Source organism: Gadus chalcogrammus, chromosome 19, assembly GCF_026213295.1.
Source record: "Gadus chalcogrammus isolate NIFS_2021 chromosome 19, NIFS_Gcha_1.0, whole genome shotgun sequence".
Taxonomy (NCBI): Eukaryota; Metazoa; Chordata; class Actinopteri; order Gadiformes; family Gadidae; genus Gadus; species Gadus chalcogrammus.
In genome coordinates, this window is record NC_079430.1 from 4,736,090 (window position 1) to 4,752,636 (window position 16,547).

The 16,547-nt window shown below is 41.9% G+C and overlaps 1 protein-coding gene across 27 annotated transcripts in view; it reads left to right on the forward strand.

Moving 5' to 3' along the window:
- LOC130372264 (NACHT, LRR and PYD domains-containing protein 3-like) overlaps positions 1–16,547 on the forward strand; it is an 88,577-nt gene that overhangs the window by 60,838 nt on the left and 11,192 nt on the right. For 26 of the 27 annotated variants that reach the window (XM_056578192.1, XM_056578191.1, XM_056578194.1 and 23 more), the window contains 7 exons: positions 1,305–3,094; positions 3,712–3,885; positions 4,284–4,457; positions 5,549–5,722; positions 5,809–5,982; positions 6,166–6,212; positions 6,730–10,137. In XM_056578192.1, the coding sequence (XP_056434167.1) occupies positions 1,305–3,094; positions 3,712–3,885; positions 4,284–4,457; positions 5,549–5,722; positions 5,809–5,982; positions 6,166–6,212; positions 6,730–7,271 (3,075 nt within the window). In that variant the 3' untranslated portion in view covers positions 7,272–10,137. Of the gene's footprint in view, positions 1–1,304; positions 3,095–3,711; positions 3,886–4,283; positions 4,458–5,548; positions 5,723–5,808; positions 5,983–6,165; positions 6,213–6,729; positions 10,138–16,547 lie in introns of those variants that run through there. The other variant, XM_056578181.1, reaches the window with a different exon arrangement.

The following is a 16,547-nucleotide window of genomic DNA, read 5'->3' on the forward strand; positions in this document are numbered from 1 at the left end:
GATGCTTTATTCCATGCAGTCGCACCGTCAGTGGACAGTATGGAGTGACGGGATTAAATATAGAGAATTTAGATTTTGAATTTTCATTTCTATTCAAAGGAGATGTTTCTGGAGTTATAACTGAGAAATAACGCAGTTGACTCCAATTATTCTGAATACATAGTTTTAACGCATGATACGGGTTGAAATTAAACTTATGAAGGGCGATGATTAAACATAATCGTTCTTCTCACTCTACATTTCTTCTGTCTGACTTCAGTTCACCACCACTCCGCCTGTGTCGCCAATTTTCCTTTTGCTCCAAACCATGCGTACGCATGGGTCAGAGTTTGCTTTGGGCTGCACACATTCTCCCGTCAAGTTAGTTTTTTTATAGATCACAAACCTGTGGTGTGGAAAGTCACGTATGCCACTTTTAGCCCCGTTTTGTGCATACGCAACGGTTATAAATGAGTCCCCAGATCATCGTGCAAATGTGCCTTGAACTTCAGGGCTCCAGACTAACTTTTTTCACTTTTTGCACAGCAATCTATGGCACCAGGCCAAACACCAGATGGTGTAATTCCCCGGCGTTCCATCTAATTTGTCAAATTTTCCTTCGAGTGCAGGCCGGGCGTCGATATCAATTTATAGCGGGTCGGGTCGGGTGCGGAATGTAATTCGCGCTACTGTCGGAACACAGGTCAAATGCGAATTTAAGCATTAGGGGTACGGGCGGGTTTGCAAAATAAGAACCGTGCAGGACTCTGGCACTGGTAAACTAGCTGCAGGTCGGAAGAACAAGTCAATATTTTGCAAATTGTTCAAACACACGTAGCAGGTTGTGAACTCTTTCTCCTTCTCACAAAGATATGCTAGATATTTAATCTCTAGGACCCTCCCCCTCCACACATTAGCCACAAACAGTGGCCATTCCCTATCCTTCTCACACTCAGTGGTCTGCTACAGATTCCGGATTCGTTGACGCGCCCCTTCCCCGTTTAAAGTGTAAAAATTAATAATTCTGTTGCATACTCTCACATTTTGGTCGCAAAATGTGACCATTTGGTCGCAGTCAGGAGCCCTTGGCAACCCTTTTTTTAAATTATTTAGGCAATTATTTATTTTGCAGTGCCGCTTACAATCTAGTAGCGGCGGTGTGCCGCTGCTCAATGCATATAGGGGAAACACTGCTATAGAAAACAAGTGACACTGTAGTAAGGTCGTAATCAGGCAGGATGTCTGTTCTAGCCATAGGACATTAGGGATCTGATGTCCTCAGTTAGTTCAGAGTGATGTTCTCATCAATGTTTGTTCTTTTCCAGAGTGTTCTTCCTGCAGAACCTGCAGAACATCCTGCTCTGGCTAGATTCAAGAATACTTTGAAGATAAAGACCCAGCCTGTGCTTGAGGGATTAGTTCAACCAGGAAAGCCAACACCTCTGAACGAGATCTACACAGAGCTCTTTATCATAGAGGGAGGCAGTGGAGAGGTCAACAAGGAGCATGAGGTCAGACTGATTGAAAAAACGTACAGGAAACCAGCCAAAGAGGAAAAAACAATCAAATGTGAAGACCTCTTTAAACTCACACATGGACAAAAAAAACAGAAGATCAGAACAATATTGACAATTGGAGTTGCAGGCATTGGTAAAACCATCTTGACACAAAAGTTCACTCTGGACTGGGCTGAAGGCAAATCCAACCACGACATACACTTCACATTTCCCTTACCATTCAGAGAGCTGAATTTATTAAAAAATAGAAAGTTCAGCTTGGTGGAACTACTTCATTACTTCTTTAGTGACACCAAACAAGCAGGAATCTGCCAAAACGACCAGCACCAAGTTGTCTTCATTTTTGATGCTCTGGATGAGTGTCGACTTCCTCTGGACTTCAAGAACAACGAGATCTTGACTGATGTCACAAAGTCCACCTCGGTGGACGTGCTGCTGACAAACCTCATCAGGGGCGACCTGCTTCCCTCCGCTCGTATCTGGATAACCACACGCCCGGCGGCAGCCAATCAGATCCCTGCTAACTGTGTTGACATGGTGACAGAGGTGAGAGGGTTCACCGACCCACAGAAGGAGGAGTACTTCAGGAAGAGATTCAGAGAGGAGAAGCTGGCCAGCACTATCATCTCCCACGTCAAGAAATCACGAAGCCTCCACATCATGGGTCACATCCCACTCTTCTGTTGGATCACTTCTACAGTTGTGGAGGACTTCTTCAGATCATCCAGGAGAGGAGAAAGGATACCCAATACCCTGACTCAGATGTACATCCACCTCCTGAGGGTGCAATCCATAAAAGGGGACAGGAAGTATCATTGGAGAGAAGATCTGCATTTAGAGAGTACTAGAGCGATCATTGTTATTCTGGGAAAACTGGCTTTTTCCCAGCTGAAGAAAGGCAACCTGATCTTCTTTGAGGCAGACCTGGCAGAGTGTAACATTGCTGTCAAAGCAGCCTCAGTGTACTCAGGAGTGTTCACCCAGATCTTTAAAGATGATTATGAGCTGAACCATGTCAAGGTGTTCTCCTTTGTCCATCTGAGCATCCAGGAGTTTCTGGCTGCCCTTCATGTCTTTCTGTCCTTTATCAAAACTGGTGTCAATCTGCTCTCAGAAAAACCACCAGCCTCTGAGGCAAATGATCTCCTACTCCTCTGCCAGAGTGCTGTGGACCAGGCCTTACTGAGTGAGAATGGACACTTGGACTTGTTCCTCCGCTTCCTCCTGGGCCTCTCTCTGGAGACCAATCAGATTCTCGTACAAGGCCTGCTTGGACCGACAGGAAGCATCCCAGAGACCAATCAGGGAATTGTCAGTTACATCAAGGAGAAGATAAGTGGAGATCTTTCTCCAGAGAGAAGCATTAATCTGTTCTACTGTCTAAATGAGCTGGGGGACCGTTCTCTAGTGGAGGAGATCCAGCAGTACCTGACATCAAGAAGTGTCTCCAGAAAATCTCTCTCCCCTTTTCAGTGGTCAGCTCTGGTCTTCATCCTACTGTCATCAGAAGTGGACGTGTTTGACCTGAAGAACTACTCTGCTTCAGAGGAGGGTCTTCTCAGGCTGCTGCCAGTGATCAAAGCCTCCAAAACATCTCTGTAGGTGCACTGACCACATACATATATTAACTATCATCGGTTTGACATTTCAAAGTCTTAAAGAGGCTTGAGTGGTCAATACCAATTACATCATACCAGTAGGAAGCATTTTTGTGTATATTATATGTGCAGTACTTATTCAGTACAGGAAATATATTGTAGTCTACGAAGTAGTCCATCTGAAGGGACTCAGATGGGACTAAGATCATCGCTACTTACTGGAGCAATAACTCCTGCATTCCATACAAATCTCATGTTAACTGATCCTCTCAGGAATTAGTCTGACCCATCCATTTCTGGTCGAATCATTTGTGGTACCAGGAACACAACAAATAGTGTGAGATAAAAGTTTGTGTGACAGAATCGCAAGGTGATATTAATCAAGCACTTTATTTTCGAGATTTGAAAGTGCCCGTGATATTAGCGAGATAATCCACTAATTGTTAACCCTGTTGTTCATTCTTTTTTGATGACAGAACACCTTGTCTTGGATTATTCCTTACCGTTGTAGCACAGTCTGCTGGAAATTCAAATCAGTATTCAAGTTATAGAACAAGCATTTATTTCATGTAAAAGATTGAAGGATCTAACATGTTCGTATCTATTGTTCATTAAAGGCTGAATGGCTGTCATCTGTCCGAAAGATGCTGTGAAGCTCTGGCTTCAGCTCTCAGCTCCAGCTCCTCCAGTCTGAGAGAACTGGACCTGAGTTCCAATGATCTGCAGGATTCAGGAGTGAAGCTGCTCTCTGCTGGACTGGGGAGTCCACACTGTAGACTGGAAACTCTCATGTTAGTTTTATTGTACTTGTTTTATATCTAAGATTTGACATAGGTATAAAAAAGTAGCAATCTAAAATAGTCAAAGTAAAAAAATACATAAAAAATTACAAGCCTAAATAATCCTGCAATAATTCTACAAAGCTCAGTTGTTGCTACATAGTTTGCATAGCAACAACTCAACACCTAAAATGTATTCGTTATAGGCTTCAAGACTTTTATTTAAATTCTCTGTTGTTTGATGAACAGGGAGACATGTGATTGGCAGAGAGGAGAGGTCAGGATGGAGAACGTTTTTGCAGTGTTTATGACGGAGGGATCTGAGTTGTGTCCTAAAAAAAAGTTAATAGTCGCTGGATTTTTCAGAGTGTCATTCTTTTAAATATGAAATATGTATTTATATTCACAAGACTGAAAGGCTGTCACCTGTCCGGGAGATGCTGTGAAGCTCTGGCCTCAGTTCTCAGCTCCAGCTCATCCAGTCTGATAGAGCTGGACCTGAATAACAATGATCTGCAGGATTCAGGAGTGAAGCTGCTCTCTGCTGGACTGGGGAGTCCACACTGCAGACTGGAAACTCTCAGGTCAGTTATATTTAATGTGCAGTTAAACATGCTAGTTTGATGAAATCAGTAGCATTTAATATGTTCAATATAATAACTAATACTATAAGATGCTTATTTAGATGAGAAACATCCTTGATGTAACCTTTTCTTTAAAAAAAGCAGAATGGGGCCATGATTGTGAATTTTCTATTGTGGTGTAACAGCAGTGGCTCAGGTTGAAGAGAGCGTTGCAACATTTGGGCCTTGCGGGTCGGTGTAGGTGGTTAACCCATCCCTGTCTTTCCCTCCGTCTGTATAACTTTGTCATGTCTATAACTAAAAATAATTGTAAAAAAGTAATGTTATGGATATAGACATATATACAGTAGATAGACTCCGCATTGGCCTTACCGTACATCAACGTTGCCGCCATATTGGAGAGGCAGAGACTGGCCCGTAAACAGTAAAGGTGTCTCCGGTCATTCTGGATATAAAGCACTATAACGTTTACATCTGTCAACCCAATTCAATGAGTCGTTTTATTCTAGGTTTATGTGTTTGGGAGTGAGAAAATAAACAAGCACAGCTCCCCCGTTCACTTGTATTTCTTTACAGGCTAGTCTTGGGCTCTCCAATATGGCGGTGTCGCAGACGTTTAGATGCTTCGGGTTCTACACACATTTGCTAGTGGCGATAGATTGTGTTGTTGTATAGCACAGGATTTTGGACAACCAATCCAAACACAATCGATCGGCAAGTCCAACCCGTCCTTCCATAAGACTACAGTCCCAAATCCATTCCATTCTCAAACAAACTTTTATATCATAATGTTTTTGCTTTAGACATAGATTTAATTGATTCCAAACCGTTTGTTCCGAATGATATAATTTTAATTTTGAAGTGAAATCTATTTATCTTTTCTTCAATGTTTGCTTAAAAATATGCCCTGTGCATTGAATCGGTATCTCAAAGGGACGGATGAATTAGTCCGGCAATATAGATGAGGTTGTGCTGAATAAAAGAATGCATTGCGTTGATATGGTTAATCTTTTTTTTACGTGGAATATGAATTATAGCTAAATGGCCAAAATAGCCCTTAAGGGTTGATAATACCTTCATGTTGATTTTAGGCTGACTGGCTGTAATCTGTCAGAGAAATGCTGCGGAGCTCTAGCCTCAGTTCTCAGATCCAACTCCTCCAGTCTGAGAGAGCTGGACCTGAGTACCAATGATCTGAAGGATTCAGGAGTGAAGCTGCTCTCTGCTGGACTGAGGAGTCCACAGTGTACACTGGAAACTCTCAGGTCAGTTTTACTCGAACAGGTGATTATGAAATAGTAAATCATTATTCATGAAACAGATTCATGACTGTGTGTTTGTGTGTGTGTAGGTTGTCTGGCTGCTTGGTCACACAGGGAGGCTGTGATTCTCTGGCCATGGCTCTGAGATCTAACCCCTCCCACCTGAAAGCGCTAGACCTGAGCTACAATTTTCCAGGAGAATCAGGATTCAAGCTGCTCTCTGCTGGCCGGGAGGATCCATCCTGGAAACTTGACACTCTCAGGTATGGAGAGGACAGCTCAGTGCCAATGTCTCCTCCTAGGATTAGAATGGACACCCATGTTCTCCCTATTATGCTGTTAATAATAATTATAATATTGTGTACATTTTGCTTGCAAACCAATGAATACATCAGGTCATAGTGTCAATGTTTCAGTTTGCTGCTCTCCATCTGTTTACCCCCCAGAAAGATGAAATGTGAAGAGGGAGTACTGAAACCAGCCCTACAGAAGTGTAAGAGTCACATTAGTTTGATTATTCAAGATCGATGGTTGAAATCATGGATCTTCATTGAACTGTTGATAAAAAACTTGATAAAAGTATCTGTGGATGTTTCCACAATCAATCAACCAAACAGTGAATCAAACCTGTTGCTGAATCTAATTTGAATGTTATGAATAATATTAACAATAATATTAATACTACTCAAGTAAATTTAATAAAAATAAACATTAATCATCAATCCATTTTTAAGTGATATAATTAATTATTTTGAGTATATTATAATTATTATTGGTAGTTGTAGTAGTGCACAATTATTACCATTTGGTTATTTGTATTATTTGTATTATTATTATTATTATTAATAATAATACTATTATAATTATTATTAGTGGTTTAGGTCATATTAATAATAATGTTATTCCCATTATTTGAATAACTGAATAATTATTTTCTTAAAAAATCAGACTCCATGAAATGGCTGACAGTCAAATTTCAGCCCCCTAATAGTGTCTTGTTCTCTTGTCAGATGCCTGTGATCTCACACTGGACCCAAACACGGCCAACAGCCGACTTTCTCTGTCTGGGCACAGAGAGGCGACGCTTGTTGAAGAGTATCCTGATAGCCCAAAGAGATCTGATACCTTGAGACAGGTGTGGTGTAGAGAGGTTCTGACTGGCCGCAGTTACTGGGAGGTAGTTTGCAAAGGAGGTGTTTCGATAGTTGTGAACCACAGAGGAAGAATCACCAGGAGCCGAGAGGGCTATGATAACAGGCTTGGATCCAACAACAAGTCCTGGAGTCTTGAATGTCATGGTGATCGTTACTGTGCCTATTACAATGGTAGAAAAAACGACAAACGTCTCCTGCCCGCTGGCTCTAAGAAAGTAGGAGTGTATCTGAACCGGCCTGCTGGCACTCTGTCCTTCTACAGAGTGTCCCCAGGTGTTGATGGGTCTAAAGACACACTGACACACATCCACACCTTCGAGTCCACATTCACCCAGGACCTCTACGCTGGGTTTGATTTATTGTGCATTGGTTCCTCAGTGACCCTATGTAAGCTGTAGTAACACACACATATTCTCCTAGCTGTGTTAAAGTGTCCCTGAGCACTTAACCCTAACTGCTAACTTTGTATAAAAGCTATTACCGTTACAGGGAGGTAGACAGGCAGCGTTACAGCTATTCTGTAGGACTTTGTCTTTCTTTCTTAGATTATATTGGCTATCGACAAGCCACAGCTAACAGAGGGTTAGATGTGCGGTTCAGCTGTTCTTTCCCAAACGCGGGGGGACCCAAACACAGAAGCAGACCATGGGGGGAAGAGGATTAGCCAGGGGTTTATTGTAGGGGAAATGGGGAATGAGGACAGTAGGAAAGACCGGAGGTGGGAAGACCTGAGATGGACAATCAAGGACGGATGACACAGCTGAGCTGAGTTGAGGGAGATGGAGAGGCAGGAAGGCAGGTGGCATTACAGGCAGGTAGACAGGAACGCCGGCAGCATTACAGGCAGTGTTGGGAAAGTTCACTTTCTACGTGAACTAGTTCAAAGTTCAGTTCACAAATTTTAATATGAACTAGTTCAGTTGAAAGTTCATAATTCAACATTTTGAACTAAGTTCACAGTTCCAAAAAATGAAGTAGTTCATAATTCTTTCTTTCAATATGTTGCTGTGAGATATAATTTTTTTCGGGTATTTTGATCATTGAGCACACTTTGTGGTTTGTCTAGGATGTGAGTGGTTGAATCGTAGCGAAATACAGTTTCTATCGTGTTTTATTGCACATTTAGCGCATTTTGTAAACCCCATTGATTTCTGTTGGGAGACTCATTGTTTGTTGGCCGGAAACGGAAAGGGGGGGTGTTCACATTTGGTTGTAGTCTTTTCGCTCGGTTCTAGCCCTACTGTTGAGTCGGAGAACCGAGCGAAAAGACTACAACCAAACGTAAACAGCCCCCCTTTCCGTTTCTGGCCAACAAGCAATGATTCTAGGAGGCATTCTAGTCCACTGAGCTATGAGCCAGAGAGCTAACGTAATGGATTGTACATAATTATAATTCCAAATTCGTCTCAGCCTTTATACCACAGATACTCTAGGGTATATAGCATATAACCGCGTTGTCTGATTACAGTTTAATTCATTTTTCACAATTAACAGCTCTCGTTTTGAAGAATAATCACCGCGCCATTTTTTTCAATGGGAATCGGGACGGTCCGTACTTTCAACATAAAGTGTACATATTTATAATTTGAAATTCGTCCCAGCCTTTATACCACAGATACTATAGGGCAGACACATCCGGCCCCTTGGCCGTTTCTAACAAGCCCGCGTGAGGTCTGTGTTGAGTTCACAATCAAATGTAAATAATTGTATAAAAAAATAAATAAAAAGAAATTCAACTGCACTGCTTTTATTATGAAGGCGACTTTTGTTGCATTTTTTGTGCGCACGTATGCAGCTTCTTATTCTCTGGTTGCAAGTCGCAACTAAAAATAAGTAGAACGAGGGAACCCCGTCCACGAGCTGGCCACGAACTGAACTCACAGGAGACTTCAGCGCTGACGTGAATTGTTGTTATTCCTAAAAAATGTCAGCTCATGCGAAAAAAAGAAAGGTTGATACAGAGTGCCGAGTTTTTAAACAAACATGGACTTCTAAGTAGTGTTTCACTGAAGTCAAAGGTAAAGCCGTGTGGTTAGATTATGGAGAACAGGTCGCTGTGTTAAAGGATTGTAATTTGAATCGCCACTACAATACTAAACACGCTGAGAAATACGGCAACTTGACAGATGCAGATCGGGCACGGACATCTGAAGCTTTGCTAGCTAAGCTGCAAAAGCAACAAGGCCATTTTACCAAGTGTTGTATATCCAGGGATGCAGCAGCCAAGACCCACTTTGTGATGTCCCACAAAATCCCACAAAGGTAGCAAGTAAGTCATTTTCTGAAGGGGAAAGAGTGTTTGGTGGATTCTGCTGCGCTAATATGCCCAGAGAAAGGTAGGTCGATCCAAAAAGGATCGACCTACCTTTCTCTGGTGAAATGTGAACAAAAAAATCAGGATGTTCTTTCACTGATGATCACCCGTCAGCTGTCCTGCGCATATCCCCCTCAAACATTTAACCAGATTTCAGTGCACTTGTTCAAGCCAAGCACAAAGCAAATGAAATAGTGATAGCACTTTATAAAGTTCATTCAATGCTATTCTTTGAAAAATGGTAAAAACATGCACATTTTTTCACAATTGCTTTTGTGGATGTTAGTTAAATACTAACTAATTTGTACCATGTCTGCTTTATTATTTTCATATTCTTATCATAACATTTACTCTTACCAGTCACAGCTTATCAAATACCCTACATTTTAAATCTTTTTATAAAGAGATCAAATTAATATTGAGCTGAATTTAATTTAGCCTATTGGTCCGGCCCACCACAACAGTCTGTGTTTCTCATGTGGCCCTTTGGGAAAATCAATTGCCCACCCCTGCTATAGGGTCTATAGCATACAACCACATTTTCTGATTACAGTTTAATGTAACAGTAAGCTGACAACACTGCAACTGCAAAATAACCACACGGAGATAACCATGTCAACCGGTCAAACAAACGTTCTCATCTGCGCGCAGATCCGCCGTGTTGATAAACAAATAACCCCCCTATTGAACGAAGTTAAACCGAGTGAGCGTGCCGTTCACAGACACCAGAATGAAGGAGTTCACAGAAACGTTCATCAGGCAGTAATACAGTACGTTCAGTTCACGTTCGCCGAAAATATGAACGAGTTCATGAACTATCGTTCTATCTAACGCGTTTAGGCACAACACTGGTTACAGGCAGGTAGACAGGAAGGCCGGCAGCTTTACAGGCAGGTAGACAGGAACGCTGGCAGAATTACAGGCAGGTAGACAGGAACCAGAGTTCCCGTTGTCCGTTAATTATCGGTCTTTTACCGAAAAAAAATGAGGACCGAAAATTCTAAATGTCTCCGGTCAGAATGACCGATTGGAAATAAGGCCCCGTCCACACGGAGCCGAAACGGGCGAAAACGATCCGGTTTCGTTTTATGCGGAATATTCAAGGCGCTGGTTCTCCACAGAAAAAAGTGGAGCGGATCAACCCTGCGCGCATACAGCATGCGCGCTGTATACAAACATTCAGTCACGAGGAGATTCAACCTTTTAAATTGAGCAGCATGAATGTGTTCATTTGAATTGTGTTTAAATATGCTACAGTGGTCATTTGTTTAGCCAATTCATGTAAAACAATGAGGGTTTTGATTGTAGCGTAGCCTGTGATAAAATAAATAAGTTGTTACATTTCGTGCACTCGCTCAAATTGATCGCTATAGACTACCGTAGGTTTATGAACTAAACGGCGGCAAGCTAGCGAAAGCCGGCAGCAAGCTTTGCGGAGTACCGGTATTTAACAACCATGGCGAATCAAAATATGATCACACACTTCTTCTTCTTCTTCTTTATATAGCCTGCCTATTAATTTTTTTGAAGTGCATTAAACACGGACAATATCTGGCCGATTTTTTTCCAATTTGACCGGTAAAATGAAACCTTCCCGGTCACATGACCGGCACAAATTTCTTCTAGCGGAAAAACTGACAGGAACGCCGGCAGCGTTACAGGCAGGTAGGCGGGAACGCCGACAGTGTTACAGGCAGGTAGACGGGAACGCCGGCAGCGTTACAGGCAGGTAGACGGGCAGATGAACCAGAAGAAGGTAGGCAGGTAGGTAAGTGGTTGGAGATCCTGGGGTGAAGAGAAAACCATATTAAACTCACGAAAAACAGGTAACATGAAATTATAACTTGAATACCTGATTCCCAAAAAGCCGTGACTGGTAATCTGCTAATCACCTCCATGATCATTTAGACCTCATGATCAATGTTTTCAGTGCACTGCATTACTAGTTACACTGCAGAACACTGTATTTAGTTTAAATGCTGTCTAATGTCTAATGCTTTAAGTTCTAGACACTATATAAAGCTATGAAAGCCTTCCCTACCTGTCCCTTCACATCGATATAAATGAGGATATAATGACCAAATAATCCAGTTTAAATGTGCAGGACAACATGTTCAATAAACATGGTTGCTTGTTGATTATTGTATTAATATTTTATGTTTATGTTGTTTTTAAGTTCTATCAAATGCTTGTGTTCAAATATAATGTATCTAATGAGTGTCACAGATTGTTTTCATGCATGCTTTACCTTAGCAGCCTGTTATTATAGGTAGAACTTTTTGATATAGGAGGAGGAGCCTTAATAGGTCTTCTGTGAGGAAAGATGTCTTAGCGTTGGCGGTAGAAAAAAAAAGACCACCTATGCGATAAAAACATTTGACATTTTGTATGAAGTGAGTGATTCTTTTAAAATGTATCACACAGATGGAAGGTACGTGACATTTGGTGCCAACAAATTAAAAAGTTAGTATAAATGTTAGTCTTGAGCCCTGCTGCCTGGGACAGCGACTACACATCATCCCAGAGTGAGTATTTTCACTGGGTTCCTAGTCCTAGATTATTATATTTAGGTTAGGGAACGCTGGCAGGGTGGTTGAAGACAATGTGAGGTAGATTGGGAAATAATTCCCTTTTCAGTATAATCAGTATAATCATCCTATTACACAGTAGTGTAATAACTACGTAATAAAGGTATTCAGAATGTCTGACGACTGAGTTGCTTACAAGATAACGATTTTCACTATATTACCAGTGTCCCCATTGCTGTTTCTCTTAACCAATATATAGGCCTATCCTCTTTTTAAATACCAATATACGTTGACAGTAAGAAAGAATGCTCCTGAAGACAGTGCAGTGTGCAGGTCTCATGAGCCCCAACCCTAACACCTCCCGACGAGCTAGTGGTCGCCTTGCATTGTTGACCCCCACGTCAGTGCGTGATGATGAATGTGTGATTGAACCACTGAAGGCCACATTGGATGAAAGCATCTTCTAAATGCGCTAAATGTATGGAAAAATGTGGAAAGACAATTTATTGTAGAAGTTTGTTGTGCCAGGTGAGGCTGCTTCCATCATCCACACTGAACACCCTTTTTGATTATACTTTTTTAATGAAATGTATTTGTTTCAGTCTAATATTGGGTCTAATATCAGGACTGATTATCTTACTAGTTTATCATTGTTTAGGAGCTGTTTTTTCCCGCCTGTGTACTCTGCCTTTGTTCCTCCACCATTTTTTTTTTCACCTTTTCTTTCCGTTGTATGATGAAATGTTGAACTGTTAGATCATTCAAGTTGTATCATTCATATTGTATCCATGAACTTTAATACCAATGCTGTCCTAAGAAAACCTTCTAATAACTGTATTTGATTTAATCGAATTACATATATATATATATATATATATATATATATATATATATATATATATATATATATATATATATATATATTTATTTATTTATATATATATATATACATGTAGATATAGAAAGATAGATGGAAAGATAGAAATAAAAGTTGGTAAATACTTTGAATAAAGGATGGAAAAAGTTTGGCTGTCACTCCTGTGTTGAGACATAAGAATCTGCAGACATCAGAAAGCTGGAGCCAAGCGCAGACGGCACTGGAAGTGGGATTAATTAAATGGGTTTATTGGAGGTGAAACCCTGAAAGGTGATGAAACTCCTGCGGCTGAACTGATGCTTCTGACACGTTCAAAGAGCAGCCTGACAATATCCTCATAAACGTTTAGGACACTTGAACTGCAACTAATGTTGACACAACCAACATACCATGGACACCCTGCATAGTAGGAAAGTTTCCATATCACTGGATGTATCCAGAGAAAAAAAGGCCAAACAGGGCGTTGACCGGCTGAACTTCCTGTCCATTAAAATACATCCATGTGTCATGATCAAACTAAAATAATAGGAATAACGACTTGAGTTCACGATACAAGGATTGGTGCATAGTATTCTACCTGCGGTTGAAATAACATGATATAATATTAGACAGAGAGATAAACAAAATAACTGACTTCAAAATCTAAAAAGTAAAGTGTACTAGGTTACCTTTCTAACACTGTTTCAGAAATCTCCAGTATTGTAGCCAGTAAACAAAAAAGGTACAATATCCAGATAATATATTGATATTTCCTAAATATAAATACTATATTAAATAGAATTTCTGAAAAATATCCAAAAGACATCTATGAGATTTTTTTATTTTAAGTGTTATGGGCTTAGCGTTCTAGGAAGAAGGGGGTGAGGGGAGTGATAAGACCCACGGCATGCATCGGTGCCTGTCATAGCATTGACATATCTGTAGTCAAAACAGCAAGTACCCGCTTCCTTTCTCCAAAAAGACAACTGGGGAGCTCCACTCATTTACAGTGGGCTCAATAGCTCCGATCTCCAGCAAATGGTCCAATTATTGCTGTACGACGACACGATACTGAGGAGACAAACTGTAAGATTGTTGTTTCATTTGGTGCAGCTGTTCCAGTGTCAACGTCGTGTTGTCATGGTATGTCTGTTTCCTTGTCTTGTTTTGGTGTGTTTCCCTGTGTTTCCTGTTTTACTTTGGTATCTCTGTCTTGTTTCTCCCCATGTCCTGTCAAGTTTCCCTCCTGTGGGATTTCTGCTCCCCTAATGTGTTTCAGCTGTTCCTCGTTGAGTGCCCTGTGTTTTGTATTTAAACCCTTGTTTTTCCTTTGTTCCTTGTCGTATCATTGTGGTGAGTTGTGTCCTGAGTGTTCTCAGTGTTTCTTGCCTTTTTGCCTTTTTGGAGCTAATACATTTTCTTTTACCTGAACTGTCTGCTATTGGGTCCTACCTGCCTGCCTGTCACCCGCTAACTCTAACACATGTACTGGGAACTGTTTCAACCCAGGGTCGTCTTTAACAGCCCTGGGTAGGACATTAAACAGTCCTAAAACTAGACCCACAGCATCCTCAATTTGGGAGGACATCAGAGGTTTGTTCAGAATCTGCAAACATTCGCAGCGAGCGCGTTGACTTAAGCAATACAATTTTACCGATTTTTAGACAACGTTCTAAAAGTTTCTTGTAATCAAATTAAACAAACAAATGGAGAAAATAATGGCCATTGTATTAGATGCAGCCTCCATGATGATTAACGAGTTTACAGAAGAAGGTCTAGAAGTTGTCGATCTCGTAGAATGTATACTGCAGACAAGGAATTCGGACGATTAAAGAATAGAGGGCTACCTCACCGAAGTTGTTGTAACCAACATGTCATGAGAATCTGTTGCCTACGGTACAGGTCGAGGTGAGATGCTCCCACCTTTCGCCTATACGACCTAAACTTCCTACGATATTCGTCAGGAACTCCCCCCATATGCTGCTAACACTGCCTCCTTTACAGAATCAAAGCCCAGAGCAAGGGAGATGCCTAGCAAAGCAAATGCATGCTGAGCTTTACCTACCAGTCGGCTTAGCTCAGGAGGTAGATTGTCTTGTAACCGAAAGGTTGCTAGTTCGATCCCCAGCTCCTCCTAGCTAGCGTTGATGTGTCCCTGAGCAAGATACTTAACCCTAACTGCACCTGACGAGCTGGCTGTTGCCTTGCATGGTTGACTCTGCCGTCGCGTCGGTGTGTCAACGTGTCTATTAACCGATGTAAGTCGCTTTGGATAAAAGCGTCGGCAAAATGCCCTAATTACGAGGTCAGGCTGCATCATCAGTGCCAAACAGGGACATAGCCAGGATAATTCTATTGCCACCCGTTCAAACCGTTCAAAGACCACGTCAACATCCTCTTGATAGAACCGACAATGCTTGGCAGAGTTCAGATTAAAGGGGGGTTCAGACTGCAGACTTTTCTCCCTAGCTAACATCTCTTACCTCCAATCTCAGCTTCTCCAACTTGAAGTTCTGCTCTCTCCTCCTTCTCAAGCTCTAATTTCTCTCTTTCGTGTCGCTCCCAACACTCTCTCTCTTCCTTCTCCAACCTAAACTGATCCCATAAACAGAACAGCTCTTTGACCATCATCATAGGGAGGGCACCTCAATGCCACCCGCCCCAGTCAACCTAGCTTGGGCCTCGTAAAACTGAGCAGCAGTGGGCAGCTGTATTAACTCGCACTCAGACCCCAAGCAGCCACTTTTCTCCATTACTACATCACTTTCATCCATGGCTCTTTACCTCAAGAACATGACACACGACACAAGTAATGCTTCTACACCACCATTTACAGAGCATTTTACTATATATATAGCACGGGCGTAGGCTATTTCCAAAGCATCAGTGAACAATCACACTTACGTTAGACGAATGCCACAGGTTGTTTTTAGCAAAGTTATGCCTCCCTTTCATCCGCCATGGGTAACCAGGGTTGCTGAACACTATTTACACTCAAGCCTACTAGCTATCTATTCTCCAGAGATAAACGACTCTTAACTGCCGTACAGCACACCAAATTTGCACATCTCTGCTAATCTACCCCGTTGTGACGCAACCCAGTCGCCAAGAAAAAACGTCAGTGTTGTACGTTTCCATGAACACTGGATACGTAGCATTTCAACGTAAAAAATAGCGTGTTATACCTACGGTATCCACGTGTGCCGCTGTGGAGGCGGGTTTCGGGGTTTGGGTTTCACGGCTTTCGCGGCAAATTGTGGACACGATTGTTTAGGGGGGGGGGGGGGGGACTGTTGTTGACCGGGGAGGGGGGGGGGGGGAGACACGTTTGTTGAGGGGGGACGACGACACACGATTGTAGGGGGGGGGGGGAGGGGGGGGGACACGTTAGTTGAAGGGGGGGGGGGGGGGGGACACGTTTGTTGAGGGGGGGGAGACACGTTTGTAGGGGGGGGGCACGCTCAACAACGAGAGTTGGTTTTTATTGTACGCTCGACAACGAGAGTTGGTTTTTATTGAACGAGACTTCAACACGGAACAGCTGCGCGAAACGATGGTCACGTCACTCTCGGTGACGGTGTCGACAATAATGAACACACGAACAATGTTAATAGAACAACACACAACCACATAACATCCCGAACCCATTAACCCCACTTAATCCTAACAACAAAACAAGTTAACAAAAGCCCCATTTGTCAACTGAGAACCCCAATTCCCAGAATCCCCCGCGGCTACGGAACACTGCGTAGCTTATATTAATCTTTATTATCTGAATGGGAAATGCAATATTTTAGGACAGATACACCATTAAACGCGTTTCTAATGACATTTCTAGCGAGAAATTTACATTTTCCTTACATAATCTTCAGTCAGTGAATGTGTATGATCTTTATTAATCTTTATTATCTGAATGGGAAATGCAATATTTTAGGACCGATTCACCGTTAAACGTGTTTCTAATAACATTTCTAGC